Source organism: Sinohyriopsis cumingii, chromosome 1 (genome assembly GCF_028554795.1).
Source record: "Sinohyriopsis cumingii isolate HCF-2022 chromosome 1, ASM2855479v2, whole genome shotgun sequence".
NCBI classification, from domain to species: domain Eukaryota; kingdom Metazoa; phylum Mollusca; class Bivalvia; order Unionida; family Unionidae; genus Sinohyriopsis; species Sinohyriopsis cumingii.
Window position 1 is genome coordinate 88,345,700 of NC_142961.1, and position 16,882 is coordinate 88,362,581.

Genomic DNA, 16,882 nt, shown 5'->3' on the forward strand with positions numbered 1-16,882 from the left:
TCTTCCATTTAAAGTATGCCAAGAGAGCCTGCCTGTCCTAGTTATCATCATTTGCTGTGGACATCTGTCTTCAAATTTATTTCAGCCATGCTGCCTTGGATACAGGAGGTCACCAGTTTGAACCTCAGCCAGGTCATACCAAAGACATAAAAATTATACTAGCAGCTGCCTTGTTTGGCAATCACATTAAGTGGCTAGTGCTAGGACTGGTCGGCCTGGTGTCATTTTAAAGTGACTGGGTGGGACAAGATACCACATATCTGCAACATGATGCCTCAGTGCTAGACACACTATAAACTGCCCCAAATGCAGATAACTATAGGATTGGAGATGAGATGTGAGACATACTTTACCTATTTAAAAAATTGAGACATATCTTTTCAATATAAAAATATCAGACCCTGTATATTCCAATGAGAATTTACACTTGGAGGATATTTAGATCAGTGACATTTCTCAGTACTGGAAAGGAACTGACTGGATTGGTTTCATGTATTACAGCATAGTAATATAGGTATGTTATTCAGAGTTATGGGAATTGGGAGTGAAGTGTCTTACCCATGGACACATCATGGTAGATGACCCATGTTGATCTATGTACAAGGCACATATACCATATTTATTCGCTCATAAGACGAGTCCAACTGCAAACTGCACAGATTTGGATCTGTCACTGCATAATGTACTGGCAGATCTGAGTTTGTGTAGCTTATTAGCAGTAAACAGTAAAATATACAACATAGATCCTGATCTGTAGGTGCATTATACAATGGCAGATCAGGATCTTTGTTGTTTACAGCTTGATTTGACTTGTAAGCAAGAATAGACAGTACCTTTTGACTGTGAGTATGGCACATTAATCCCTGAGCCACCTTGGCTGCTACCTCCATTAGCTGTCTCTTAGGAGAATGCAGTAGACATATTCTACATCCCCAAGCCTGAATAGGGTGGGACTTGAAGAAAATCCAGTATGTTCAATCATTTTCACTTTTCATTACATGTGAGACTACTGTCTGTTCAAGTTAATTTTCAAGTTAAGACCAAGGTTTGTGCTCAAGCAATGCTGAGAATATAAGACAAAGACCCAAAACCCAAAATAAGGTACAATGTAATATGCAGGTGTTACTGGTCATCTCCATCACACTTAAGAGATTACCTGAATGACCCCATTAGGGATTTCTGGCTCTTCCCAACGAACCATGATAGTCTGTGGGCTGACAGGCACTGCATAAACATTTCTAGGGGCTGATCCAGGGGCTGTGAACGAGAAGGAAAAACAGTTTACACCCCTCTCTAATGTAAATTGCAACAAAAAAGCTTGTAGCTCAAATTCATGTCTTTCCTAATTATTGTGGATCCATTAAAAAAAGAATAATATGGTATTGTTACTTTTCATAATACCAGGAACTAGAAGCTTGATTTAGTAATAATTACCGCGGATCTATTAAAAAACAAATAACATGATATGGTTACTTTTAATATTACCAGGAACTAGAAGCTTAATTTAGCATTAATTACTGACATTTTCATTTCTATGATTTCATCTGATGATTTATTTTCTACATAACATGTGTGCAGTTAGTGTAAATTGTATTAATAGTGGTAAGTATCTGTAATAGCTATTTATTCAGACTTGAAACTTGTCACTAAAATTATAACTTATCCTTCTTCAATATTAATCAGCAACTTAATCTAAATATGGATATATATTAACATTACCACATATATTCGCTTATAAGTCAACTGCAAACAACAAACATCCTGATCTGCAGTAGTCTGATGAGCCTGCAGATCAGTGTTTACTGGTACACTGTTTGTTCTACTGATTACTCCTAACAAACTGCGTAGACCCAGTTATGCTGGTGCATTATGCACCAGCAGATCTGGGTCTGTACAGTTTGCAGTTGGATTAGTCTTATAAGTGAGTACATATGGTACTTCAAAATACATGTACATGATTCTTTTATATACTCAGATTTCCCCATAAATAAACAATACTTTCCTGTATGTTTTTAAAAAGGATGTGCATTAAATCATTATGATGTCATCCAACTTTTTTATTTTATAAAAACATCCAGCTCACCTGGCATGTTCATGACTCTTTCTAAATAAAATAATCACCAATAAATAATAAAGTTTTATTTGAATATTTTCTTATGGTAATTTTTAGACATCAGATGACTGACATTAATTACATATTACAGTAAATAATAAACATGTTATTGCATGTGTTCTATCTGATATCTCAGGCGGGCTAAATAGTTTGCCATAGCCAACTCGCAAACACATTGGTCATGTGCAAAACTTGTTCCCACAACCCACAAGATTTCAGACAGTACACACAAGAACCAGTGATTATCAAATCATTCTGTGCTTTGGGACATGATAACAGAAATGAAAAAATGCATAATATTTTATAATTTTTGTGCTTTGGATAACAAACACCAATAACTAAACAATTAACCTTTATTGTATTTGCTTAATAGGTGGCAAAAAGTAATAAAACTTGCTGTAATATGTACATTGGAAATCTAGGTACGTTGCAGTGTACACAACAATGGGTAAGATGGGCTGATATAACATACTGAAGCTTACATTCAATAACATGCATGTACATATATATAACCTACACATGGAAATGCAATAACATATGTCACAGCATGCATCCTTCATGCACATGCCTTTGGCAATTCTCCATGCAAAACTTCATGGCATATTCACTGCATGCATTTATTGATAACCTGATCCTGATCCATTTCTCCCCCAATGACATTCAAGTATCACATGCAAGGAATTATCAACTCTCAAGCTAGACGTTAACAAAATCTGTTAGCTAGATATTAACAAATTCTTTTGAGTGGAAACTGTTTGACCAAAATATCCAGTTCTTTTTCTTCCTTTGTATCTTCAAGAGTTAGCAGGGAGGATATTGTGGTACCCTCTTTCTATCATTCTGTCCATAACTTCATTCTCCTCCAGAACTGCTGAATGGATACTGATCAAACTTGGTACACAGGTTGGGTATATGTGTGACGTACCTTTTGGGCCCCTCCCATGAGTCCCTTGGAGGGTATAATAAAGTCAAAAATAGCAAATTTACTCACAGAGTAACATTTATGCATACTGCCTGACCAAAACTTAATTCATAAAGTCACAAACTATATATACTTGCTTATGAGTCCAACTGCAAACTGCACAGACCCAGCTCTGCCATTACATAATGTGCTGGCAGAACACAGACCTTAATCTGCAGGTGCATTATGCACAGGCAGATCTGGATTATTATTGTTGGCTGTTTGATTCAATTTATAAGCAAGTATATATGGTAATACATGCAACATATATTTCCGAGTTACTATCCCAAGTTGTTGGTGAGTGGGGTGGGAGAATATATATACACCACTCCCTCCACAACTCCTGCCCTGATAACTCGCGAACCCACTTATAATGTGGGGTCTGGCATGGATCCCTTTTTTTAAACCAGAAAATACCCTAAACTTTGATCCCTATTTGTTGAACTTGAAAAAAATCACGATCAAAATTGGTAAAGGAAACTTTGATGTATTGCTCGTTTTATCATCTAAAACAGTAGATAGGACCTGGAAATTTTAATCTCTTTGAAATATTAAATTTAAAAATAGGTCATAATTTTTTTTACATTTTCTTTCCAAACGACATTCTGCAATTAACGATATGTAAGGAAATTTTGATCAATGAAAATGTCACTTACGCAGAGTGGATGCAGTACCTTAATAAAAAATGCAAATTAAATAATTCTTTTATCAACTGAAATTTGTGTTCTAGCTCTATATTTTAGTTCCTTTTAAGTGTAATCGTCATAAATGCAACGTGTCCTCGTGTAATCAAACATAAAATGAGGAATTTACCATAACAGCTACGTCTGCGAGCGTTTCTCTGAGAACCTAATTAAGTGCCGACCGTGTTTTGATAACTGACTTCCGGAAGTATCTGTTGTATTGTTGCACTGAATTAAAAGCTGGCCTCCTTTGTATTACCATGTTAATTATGTCTTTTGAATCAAATAAAGGAGGTGGAATAAAATAAAAGTTAAAGGCACGAAAATCCTACAAACTTAAAATCTAGTGGCTCTGGTCATATGTCGGCTGAACTCACTTCATTTGATCAGTCGAACACTTATAAATGTTATTGTGTATTATCATAAACTACCTTAAATTAACCGATTCTTTCATAAATGTGATCAAAGATAACAAGGCAGCCAAGTGAAATGAATACTTTGTAAAATAAAGAGCTTGATTTCACAGATATGGACCACTGTGGGCAAGAAAGTTTCAGAGAATTCTTGAACTGGCACTTAGAGATATCCTCAAGGATGATAAGAAGTTTTCATTATTACTTCCAATGAAATCATGACATCAATATAGTACTAACTGAACAATACAAAAATTGTTTTTACATAGATGGTCTCACGAAATAAATGTTGCGTGTTTTTGAAAAAAAGGAATCTTGTTTGGTGGTGTATCAACAGTTAGTCTAGTTCCCTGCTCTGTGGGCTCCCGATTTGGCAGGATAATATTAAACACCAATACGGGAACTAGGCTCACCAAAAAAACAAAAAGCAGTGATGTAATACACAGATTTTTTTCGCGTACATGTAATGGTTGTTGAAACCAGTTGGAACGATCTTTCATATGTTGGACATTTTGAAAATAAATTTTATTTAAACAGAATAATGAACAACTTCATTAGAAAAAGGGCTTTATTAAAAATTATTATCGACATGATTGTAAAATGAGGATCCAGTCAATAAACAGCCCAGTTCTCTAACTAGATATTAATTAAAAGCCAGAATAAAAAAAATCTAATAGAATGTCATAAATTTCTTTAATTCAGATAAATCAGTTGTTGTGAAGTTCACATGTACTATCATGTACAAGCTTAGTCAGTAATGTACCTTTTTCAACAATGAAAACTGACAGATGATGCTTTAGGTGGCTCACAAAAGATGTGCTTCATTCTGGACTGGGATTGAAACTGGCAGTAGTCCACTACACCATGGCACTGCTCCGGTGGCCAAGTGGTTACAGCGTCTGCCTCGAATGCATGAGGACATGGGTTTGATCCCCAACTGAGTCATACCAAAGACTTCCAAAAATGGTACTAACAGTTGCTTTGCTTGGCGCTCAGCATTAAGAGGTTAATGTTAGGACTGGTCAGCCTGGTGTCAGGATAATGTGACTGGGTGAGACATCATGCTACATGTCTGTGACATGATGCCCAAGTGCTAGGCATCACTATAAACTGCCACACTGCAGATACTGTAGTGATATGACTGAATTTTTTTTAAAGCTACATTAAAAATCCAAATCACATGCACACACTACACCATGGCAAGTAAATTTCTAGTTGGACTAGTAGTTTTCACTAGTGTAATGTAAAGTTATTCTTGATGTGTCAGACACTATTCTGTGGGAAAAACTATTAAAAATTCATAAGGACAATTAAATTTCTTGATTTACCTCTCCTGGCTACAAAAAAATTAAGTTAAATTCGAGTCCTAATTTGGACATGTATCTTAACTGAAAAATTTGTTTGCAAGGAATTTTTCCAGCAATGAAGCTGGAATCAAGTTGAATTATACCTGACAATATTGATTCAAATCAATACAAACCTGTTTGGCAATTTTTGTGCCTTTACATACATGCTGTAATTTATTCTGATAATTAAAATGCCCTATTTTTAATATAAATTTATTATATGTATTTGTAACAATGCAACTTGATATAGCATCAACATGAAACCATGATGAATAATACGATTTGAAAAGTTATTTATTGTACTGATATGTGATCAAATGCTGACTTTTCCCTCACTAAAATGAGTTCTGATTGGGTTTTTTTAATAACAATTCAATAACAAATAGAACTTAACCACTAACTAACCAGAAAAATAATCTGAATGACAAAAATGAAACATGAGAAATACGTGTACTTTAAGCTTGCTGAATGAAATTTAATGTTTTGGCAGGGTGAGGTGCAATTCTGTCATTAGTGTCCCATGTCTGATGTGATGTGACGCAGAGATGGTGCAACAAGGGAGACTACTCTAGGAAGCAGTGCATCTGGGAATGTAAATCATGTGCAAGACAGTGGGGGGAGTCTTTCAACTTACTTTGTGAAGATGATGATGATAATGATGGAGGAATCCATACTATGAATGCATACAAGAGAATATTGCATGGAAAATAAAAATAGATATGCAAAATAGAAACTTCAATGTAAAGTCTATTGCATACATTTGTTTTCTTCAAATTGTATGGTAATGAAGTTGAAAATGCGAGTTAGAATGACAATTTAAAAAAAAAAACAGCATGGATTTTTATTAAAGATTCATTACACAAGTGCATATTGAAATGACACAAACTTCAATAAATTTTATGAAAATATTTTAATAAATTAGTGCTCTTCTTCAGATTTTTGTTTGTTTTGCAATGATTGCAAAAAAACAAAACAGACTCACAAATATAAACTGGACAAGAACAGAGGAAACCAAAAATGTCAGCACCACAAAAAATCTCCCATTAATAAGTTAATTTCTGATATATGTTTCAAGAGAAACTATTGTTAAATACGCCATGTGTTATCAAACATGTCTGTTCAAAACTTAGCCATCCCAGTGGGGTGTGGCCTTATCCCCATATTATTCAATACAATGCCTGTAATACTTTAATTCGCTAAGTACAAGAGTGTTGTGCTAAAAAAATATTAATAATTAAGTACGCTTCTCATTTTTCTAACTGAGCAGCTCAGCCACAGTAATATATTCACTAGACATCATGACAAGGGCTTTGTGATGTGTAATTTAAGAAATGTGATAACAGCTTCTCTGTGTCTCTTGCACAGAGCTAATCAGACATGGCAATCCATATCTCAGCAATGATGTCATTGGCTACAGTGTTTTAAGAATGTGTGATGTAGTTTTTGAAAGATACACAGTACATGATATAGTGTATTGATAATTTCAGAAAAAGTGTTTTCTCTTTGTTCTGATATACCAAAACATTTTGAACTGCTGACAATAAACCAGCATACTCTGCAACAATTTATCTTTGTAAATAGAATCAATGTTTTAACCTATTGATATCTGGGCTGTTTTATGTATGATGTACAATATATGCAGCAAGATATATGGGGCATTAAGTTGAAGAAACCAACAAAAGTAAAACAAACAACCATTTCCAGGACTCTCCTGGCCAGTGGTCTGAAACACTTGCCTTTACCAATTACTGCCATGACACTTGTACTTTTTACCTCTGTGAAACGTCACACGCAGTGATATCAATTTCTAAAAATAGCCATTGGGACAAGGCCAACTGGTGTAATGGCATTCAGTGTTCTTATCAGTGTTATGGTCTTATGATTGTTCTTACTAAAACCACATACCAGGCATTAAATTTGTTAATCTGAATAGGGATGTACATTCCAATATTTAGTTACAATGGTGCTTAAGCCTGCAGACTGTAAACAACATATAATCAATTTTGATGAAAATTTCTAGAACAGTATAATAAACAAATTGCTTGCATTTCATCACCGATAGATAAAACCTGAATATTCCAAGATGAAAATTCCAAGGGAACTGCCAGCCTCCCATTAAATAATGAAATAATGTCGATGAAGTATTCTTATATGTGATTCATGTTTTAAACAGAGAGGGGTGTATGTAGGAAATTGACTTTTTCTTATATTTTGTTTAGAGTATAAAATTACACTTTGCTTAGTTGATGTGATATTATGCATGTATAGCACTGATGTTTGTTTTGGTTATTTTTGTTTGCTTGTTTTTGTTGGGTTTTTTTGTTGGTATTATGCATTAGTGATTTTATTAACCTTTTCTGATTCTCATGTGTTAATTGGTAACAAAGTTAAGAAAAGAGGAGTTAAAATTTGTATGTTTTTTTCGATGTCTGTTTTGCAAACAAATCGTAATTTTGAATGACAGTTTGGAAAATATAAGAATACATTATGTTCATTAGAGTTATGGTGTTGCAAACAGCAGCATAGGTTGATTATATTAATACTACGTGGATTATACATTTCCTTAATTAAAAGATATATACAATTACATTTTGTCAGGAAGTATAATTGTATGCATGTATTGATGGAAACAGCAATACAAAAACTGCTATCCCTAATGATGACAACCACCCTTAAAATGATACACATTTTACACACAAAAACTAACTGAAAAGGAAACAAAGTAGATATAAATGAATATTCCTTTAAAGTGTACATACAAGAGTTTTACTCAACATAAATTTGAAAACAATACAAAAGAATGACAAAGAAATAAAATGTACAAAATTATTATTGTACACACTCATATATTATATTTGAATATATCAAAACATTACATAGAAAGGGAAGTGCAAATAAAAACAACTTTATTTTTGCCTATATGGCGTGAATTACCATGTGTTACTAAGCATCTCTCTGTGCTTTGTCCGAAAACAATATGGCGGCAGCCAGGCACAGTGATGTTATGGTCTATTTTTAGCACAAGATAAATTTAAGTACAAGCGTCACTGCAGTACTATCCATGTGTGTTTGAGTCCTGGGCTCTGCCAATGTGGATATGTGGGAAAGCTTGCTAATAGCTTCCCATAGGTCAGTAGTTCTTCCCTGAGTTTACCTGGGTTCTTCCTTCACCAGCTTGCTGCCATGTATAGCCTATCTTGTGCTTAAAAATGGCATTAAGCCCAACACAACAACAAAAGCCAATCCCTCTCAATGCCCATTAAAGAAGAGAATAGTAGTAGTGGAGTCAGTGATCTAGTATTATTTTAGGAGACAGAATCAATTGGCAGTCCAACTCCTATAATACATGTGCATGCTGTGGCAGGTCAAGGGGTAGGGGTGATATTACCTTTGTCACCTGTGAGGTCAGGAGGGGAAATAGAGGGGGAAGGGTTGGTGTACTCATTGTTGATACTGACCCTGCCATGATGGGATGTCATATCTTCTGAACATGTTAACTGAGTAATTATAATTTTACACTGACAGATATCTACTGTCTTTTTCTTCATTCCTTTTCTAACAATATAGCATGGCCACCAAACTGAGGGGAGGGAAAACCTATAGCAGAGATCGGCAACAGTCATGTAAATGTGTTATGCTTATCATGTGATACACAAAAGTGAAAATGTAGGACAAACAATGACAGTGGCTGATAATATAGCATGTGTAAGGAAATACAAAACAATGGTATGGAACTGCATTTTTATTGCTGCTTTTATCTTACAGCCTTCAACAATGGAAAATTTATATCCATAGTGTATAAATAAATATAATGAAGCAATTGACATGATTCTCTGTTTTGATTTAGTCTATATTGAAGACAGTTTTAATTCATGTTTTTAGAACATTTTGAAGAGTTAATTTACATGTATCATTTCAAAATAATAAAGCTGTATATTCTTTTAGTAATAATACACTTGTACACAAGAAGTTTCAAAACTGATGACAATGTAGAAATGTTTATCATTTAGTAAAATAACATACCATCCTGAAATACTCATGAATCATTTTACTTTTAGATAGAATATCAAAATAAAATCTATTGGTGATGCAACTTTTGTCTTTTTTTAAGGAAGTTTCCACCATTTTTGGAATCATTGTTTCCTTTATATTTTTAGTGACAACCAAATCACTGCCATATTAGGTAGTTTGTGTCCCCCAGCATCACAAACAGGGGTTGCTCTATAAATAATGGCCTCTTCTGGTATCTACAAAACGAATCAGAAGACATAAGTAAATATGTTACATATCACAGTTTAATTTTGAATGTGTGAGAATTATAAGTTTGTTTACTCTTGTTTTTTTCTTTTACGCTTTAAAGGAAGTATCTGAATAAAGGTTCATACATATTAAATATGCTGTCATTTGAACAGTAACATTGTCTTAATATGCAATATATAAACTGCAAATTTTGGCAATACATAAATTATGTCCCATGGGTCCCACTACTAGTTTCTTTTTTTATATATAAACGTCTTTGTACAGTTTTGTATATCAAGCCTGCAGTAATCTACCATTATTTAGACACCTGCAAGGATAACATTTGAAAATTTATTGTTAAAATATTACTATTCTAATATCTCAGTTGATGGCAGGACCCTAAGTATTCCCCCTCTTTGCACTGAGCAGGCCTGTATATAATTCCGAAGTATAAAAACGAGTGAGGAGGCAGGACTATATATACACTCTTTGAAGTTTGAGCTCTTGTGTACATTTTTTAATTTATTTATCTATCTAGACCCTTTCCATTTCATTCTTGGATCCATCCCTGTATTACGGAACTGAAAGGCTTTGCATTACTAGCACATCTATTGATTAAAAACACCCCCACCCCCAATGTTAACTGAACATGTTCTACTTTCTAAATAGATGTAAATGACAAACCTGATTTGGTGTAAGTGTTGCTAGGATAGGGTCGGAATGATCCATCGCTGGTCTATTCCCACCTACGACATTTTTAGTGCAGATATATGTCCATCTTGTGATTTTATCAGTAGTAAAAGTTCCTCTTCCACAAGCACGCACCTAACACCTGCACTTCTTGAGATTTTTTTTCGGTTTTGGAAATGGAATCCATAATACACACGTCATATGTTCATGATCTGAATATCTACTATCACTGTTACAAAGTCAAAAGCAACAATTTCTTGAAGCACCATGATTTTTTCGATTTTCAGGGATAAATGCAATCTCTTCAGTGTGTTCTGCTATTTATATTATAGTAAAAAAAAGCCGGTTTATTTGTCCTACATTCTGCAGCTGAGTCTGCGAGCTATAAATAGGCATGCTATTTTTAGCAATTAACAGTGTCGGTCGATCTCTGCTATAGAGGGTTTCACGGTTAGTATCTCCCCTTGAAAACACCAGAGGGCATATCGGTGCAACCCACTTCTGGATAGTTCAATCAATTAAGATGGCAGATGTAGATCAAGAAAATGTGACAGACAGCTCACATTATCTTAAAAAGAAATTCTATCAATATTTGATCAATTATTTTTTTCACTAACTTGCGCCGCTCCTAGCTTTCAAATAAATAGTATCTGCCCATTTCAGAACTTCGTTATCTTTCCATTACTACCTTATGCTCTAGTTTGTATTATTTGATTGTGAGATAGTATATTTAGACTGTTGCTTTTCTATTAATGTTCATTATATTTTTCATGAAATAACTTTTCAAAATGCACAAATGTCAACCACGCTTGAACAGACAGGTGCACGTACGAGTCTCCTTGATAATTATTTTAATTTTATTTCCTTGAATGGTTGGAAATTTTAGAGTATACAATTTGGAGAAATATCAATGTTAGACACACTATGCATGTATAGGACATTTGTGGCTCTCACCTATCTGTCTGTCTGTCTTCTTTCATCTGGTGCATGGGTATGTATATCCTCGAATGAATGTGTGTTCGCTTACGTATATTACATAAACATATTTCTGGTTAAAAACGAGTATAAAATGATGCTAAGTTAGAAAGAGTGACTGATAGATAAAGACAATAAACTTGAATATTTGTGAATATGCATTTATTATTGACTTGTAGAGTATGTTCTTACAAGCAGTCTCTTTTTTTAAATCATACTGTTTGCAATTTACATCCGGTCATGTGGATCAATATTGATTTAAAAGGTGAACCAAAGTAATATGAAGGAATCTGTGAAATAATTGGATCTTTAAAACTTACATACTTGATGCAAGGAAAGTTTAACAGAATTGAACTAATTTTAAGAAGGCTGTTCTAGATGAATTTGCTGGTGGCAATCAGAAATGGTGTCTAAAGACCCCATCAAATTTTAGAGTTATTATGTGTCAGCATAAGCAAAGAAAAATCATGCTCAAAGTTATTGCATGTACCGTCCGATATTTGATGCTTCAAAAGTCAAAAAGAAAATGAAACAACAATAAAAAATAAAACGTCATTGGGCATGTTATTTAATCTGAATATTGTACGATATTTACACCCAAATATGAATAAATATTCCGTCTGCATTAATTACACTCATTTATCATTATGATAGCTAATGTAATTATTGCTTTGTTAAGTTCCTCTGAATACATTAAAATACTGTGTTCCTCTTTTTTTTTCTAACAAATTTTTTTTCTGGTTTAAAATATTTTCTGGTTTAAAAAAGTCAGCATTACAAATCAGCTGACATATCAAATTTGTGTAATAATTTTCTTATTGAACTTATGTTATAACTTTCTTAACTCGTATTATAAACAAACTATTAGCCTTGCGAAAATAACTGAGAAAAAAGGATATATCAACATATGAAAAATGTAGATTGTTGAGATTGTTTATGTTAAGGTTATAAAACCAAAAATGTGCAATAAATGTTTAAAATCGGAGAGCAGAGTAAAATGTTCCTACAAATGTTTCTGAAATTATGGAAAATCAATTCATATTATCAGGTATGGACAGTGTATTTAATTTAATTATTTGATATCATTTAAGTATGGAAGTAAATATTATTTAATTATCTGATATAATGTAAGCATGGACACTGAATCTAATTATCTGATTTAATGTCTATAATTATTCTCCTAATATGAACAAAAGATATTTGACATATATAATTGACTCATTGGTTTAACCATAATGATCTGTAGTACAGCTAAGATACCTTCCTTTGTTGACTTTATGTTTCGCTAACCAAGTGTAAAACGGTGAACTATCCGGAACTGGAAAATTTATGTGGGCATGCGCATTGAAGCTAAGGGAGGTAATTTTAGGCGCTACGATCAGTAACTCCGTTGTAACGGTGAAACCCCCTATAGCCTACACAGAAGTTTGTAATAAAGTTGGAAATTTTCTTTTCTGATACAGGTTTTCAAAGTGAAAGTGTACATGTTGAATGTGGTTACAAAGTGGAATCACATACTCTGTATGAATTATGTTGTTATTTAGTGCATGACAGAAGCTGTAAAATCACCCCCCCCCCCAAATTTTTCATCACAATACAGGTTACTTTCTTCATCAGTATCAGTCTTGAAAACCATGCATCAATTTTCAATTACCATACAAATATGATTACTAGCTTGGGTCAGCCCTATGAGAATGCTGGAAAATTAACATTACTTGTTTTATACAGAAACTAAATAATATATTGTACACAGTTTATACACACAGCTGTTGCACAGTTTGACTCTACCAAAACACAGCATGGGTTAAAGTATCTGGAAATGTTCTGTCTCCTGTCTTGTGCTTTATCTTCAGCATGTATTATTAATATTAATTCCTGACATTAAATAAGTGTTTCTTTGATAGTCAATTCAAATCCACAGGCCTGGCATAAATTTAAGACATTGCTTAGAGTTTCAATATATACCAGTAACATCAATCAGAATATAATTTAATTAACTTGCCTGTAGATAAAGTAGTCTGTTAAAGATATTATCCAGCTCAAGGAGGCATCCAGATGATATACCTGCTGTTTCTTGCACATTTTTTCATTACTAAGATGTTTGATAACTGACACTTATCTGCTTAACTGCAATGACTTTGTGAAGTCAATGATTTATTTACAAATGAAATGACCAGAGATTGTAAACATGAAGCAAAATGAATATTTCATATCTTAGAGATCATGCCATGGTATTTTCCAACCACCAAGCACTGCAATTTTGGACAAACATTTTTAACCTGATAAGGAAATTTTAAATATTTTTTTGTACACATATGAAGATTAATTCACTTGAATATCTGGCATAGAACCAAATGATTCTGGTTCTTACGAATATTTCTGTTCATCCAACTATCTGAAATTAGTCCAAGATCACCATTTCCAAATAGCTGGAATGTTTACTTCGCAATGTGCTCACTTCAATCTAGACAACCCATAACATACAAATTATCAAATCTTACATCTTTAGCAATTTTTAAAGAATAGTTGTGAAAATAAACATAAGAGTAGATAGCTCAACAATGAGAAATTAATGCCAACTTGGTTCCATAAAACACAACACTAGATGAGAACAGAAGTTGCATGGTTCACAGTAAAGACATTGAAAAATTATCTTTACTCCCAAAAAACAAAAAAAAAGACTTGTGCTTTAACAAAAACAGGCCATAACTACTTGATTACTATCAATAATGTGTTGGCAGCAGCTTGTACTCATGTCAGATACAATCTTTTTTCCTCCTCCACACCTCAATCTATTTACATGATGATCTACAAGCAGTCTTTTCACAAACAATTGGACTTGTACACCAATCTTTGAACACTGAAGCAAAAGAAGAGTCATGGGGTTTTGTAACTCTGACAATACTAGACATACATGCCTGTAAGTCAGGATCAACTGCAGACAACACATACACTGATCTGCCATCACATAATGCACCAGCAGATAAGGGACTATATTGTTTGTTTAGTCCAAACAACTAGTAGGGCATGAACATTGCAGGATATGCCAATAGACCTGGAACATCAAAGTTTGCCTGAACCCCAGCAGCTGTCTCAGTAAACTGACCCAACAGCCATGGGTGTGAATGTGCTTACAACAGTAATCTGTCTTCTATCATTCTACATACTCTACAGCAATCCTAACAGCAAAAGGAAGCAACAATGGCTGCAGATAAGCAGGTGCTAATTAGGGAACAGTAAGTGGTCATCATTATTAGAATAACAGGATTTGAACAGGCTGAAAATACCAAGTGTTCTATCAATAATAGCCTGAACCTAACCATACCCAAAGCATTTCTGTTCAAAGTATTGGAGCGTGGGGGTGGTCACGCTGTTGTTCACTTATATAAACATCTGCACAAACTATGTTGGGAATTGGCTTATCTTCAAGCATGGGCTTTTTATAGGGAAATTATGGTACAGGTATCATAGGGATTCCAGTTGCCTATTTTGATGCCACTGTTCAACATTTTGTTTTATCCTTGTTCATTACAATGGTTGGTGGGACGCATGTTGTGTTGTCGTGCCCATCACACTGAATATGAATGGGGGTGGTCTTTAATAAATGAAACAGTTTTCATATTGATACATCAGCCATTGGGGTACGAGTTTGGGGATCACAAATTGGGTCTGCCTCTAGGGGCATAGGTGTACTGCTCCAGAGTTATATGTATAAACTGGAAACTAATGAGATTCACACATATTTATTTATATCTTTATTTATAGGATACAAGTCCTAGGTAATGCCTTGTGGTGTGGGACTTGGAAACTGTTTAGATCAGTAATCTATATTCATATATAGGTTTGATGGACATGAGGCTTAAAAAAAGTGTGTTTCCTATTGCACTGGTTTTAAAATTAGGGTAGGTAGGTAGAGTTTTTTTTATTTTAAATTATATATAAATACATGTATTAGTATATACAATGTGTTAAGCACTTCAAGTACTGAGCTAAACCAACCAAATTAGTCAATCAGATGCACAAAGTAATTTCTGGAGAAAAAAAATCTTACCAAGAGGGGAGGGGGGAGTGCTAGGGTCAGCAACAAAAACCAGGTAAGGTCAGCCAACTGGAAACACATTTTTTTGCATAAGGAGATGAAATCAGACATATATCCAATGCAGACCCTAGGTTATGCCCTTGGGTCATAACTTGGAAAATGTTTGACATTCCCACCTCATAGCCTTGTTAAAATGTAATGGGCATGAACATATCAATGCACTTGTACACCCAACAGTTGTGGGTCATGCCTCAGAAGTTGGTGGCTTGCTCTTGGCTTACAATTTGGAATCTATCAAGATTACAGACTCATTGCTACCACTGACATAATTCTAGTTTGTTTTCTTCAGAAGTAACTGTTGTAGGCCCTGATCTTCTGGATCGTAATAAAGGATTGAAAATCCAATTGCACACCGTCAAGTGTCTAATCCATTAAGTTATGACTGCATAAATGTGCTAGGATTTAGTAAGTGATTACTGTTTATTGCCTAATAATTGTTCATATGTTCAGTTCGAAAGTAGAAACAAGGACACAAGATTTTCTCACTTTTCATGGTATTAAATAATAAAGCTTTATTACTGTTAATTGGCATCCATATTTATTACTGCAAGAGATTTCCTCTGTATAGTTTTTGCTCTAACAAGAACAACATCTCCCAATATTTATGAGCAAAAACAACAAAAGTCAAATACAATTATCATATAAACTGTTTGTTGTTAAGAAACACATTTCAATTTGTAGGGTAGATCACCATAACTTTAATAAAGAAAATAACTACATAGGACATTTTATTAAAAACTCTATGTCACTATAACCATCTGATTAGGGTTGGGGCGGGAGCTGTCATAATGATATTTTTACTGTACACGCTGAAGTGACCATCATATTTGAACCATTTATTTTAAAACCAACTGCATACCATAAGAAGTCTTTCAGTAAAACCACAGGTCTATTCAAGTGATGGTCATCATGATGGCAATGTTAGACATCAGACTGATAACATTGTTATTTTTGACTATCTACACAAGTGATACCAACCAACAACTAGCAGAAGAAAGACAATGGAGGCCCAATATAAATGCTCTTCTGGCCTATGACCAGTTTACTAAAATTTATAGAAACAAAAAGATAAGGGAAAATAGAAAAGAATCCTTAAATAAAGAGTACTACTGTATATAAAATTACATTCCTTTCAAAAGTCTCAAGATTTTTCCAATGCCAAGAGCTATAAGCTTTTTCATCAAGTTGACAACACCCCACCCCCCTTCACCTTGCAAGTTGGAAGTAAATAATCTTGACAGGAATATGTTCTGCATGTACTCTGGTCAAAGTTCATCCGTAATGTGGTAAGCATGGATTAGGTATACTTGTCCTAAAACAACAAAATACAACTAAATCTAAATGATCTATATTATATATGAAG

The 16,882-nt window shown here is 34.0% G+C and overlaps 1 protein-coding gene across 11 annotated transcripts in view; it reads right to left on the reverse strand.

Annotated features, from left to right (window-relative positions):
- LOC149807303 (receptor-type tyrosine-protein phosphatase delta-like) overlaps positions 1–16,882 on the reverse strand; it is a 434,670-nt gene that overhangs the window by 107,626 nt on the left and 310,162 nt on the right. For all 11 annotated transcript variants that reach the window (XM_089965081.1, XM_089965090.1, XM_089965151.1 and 8 more), the window contains one exon: positions 1,157–1,257. In XM_089965081.1, coding sequence (XP_089821207.1) covers positions 1,157–1,257 — 101 coding nt within the window. The remainder of the gene's footprint in view (positions 1–1,156; positions 1,258–16,882) is intronic.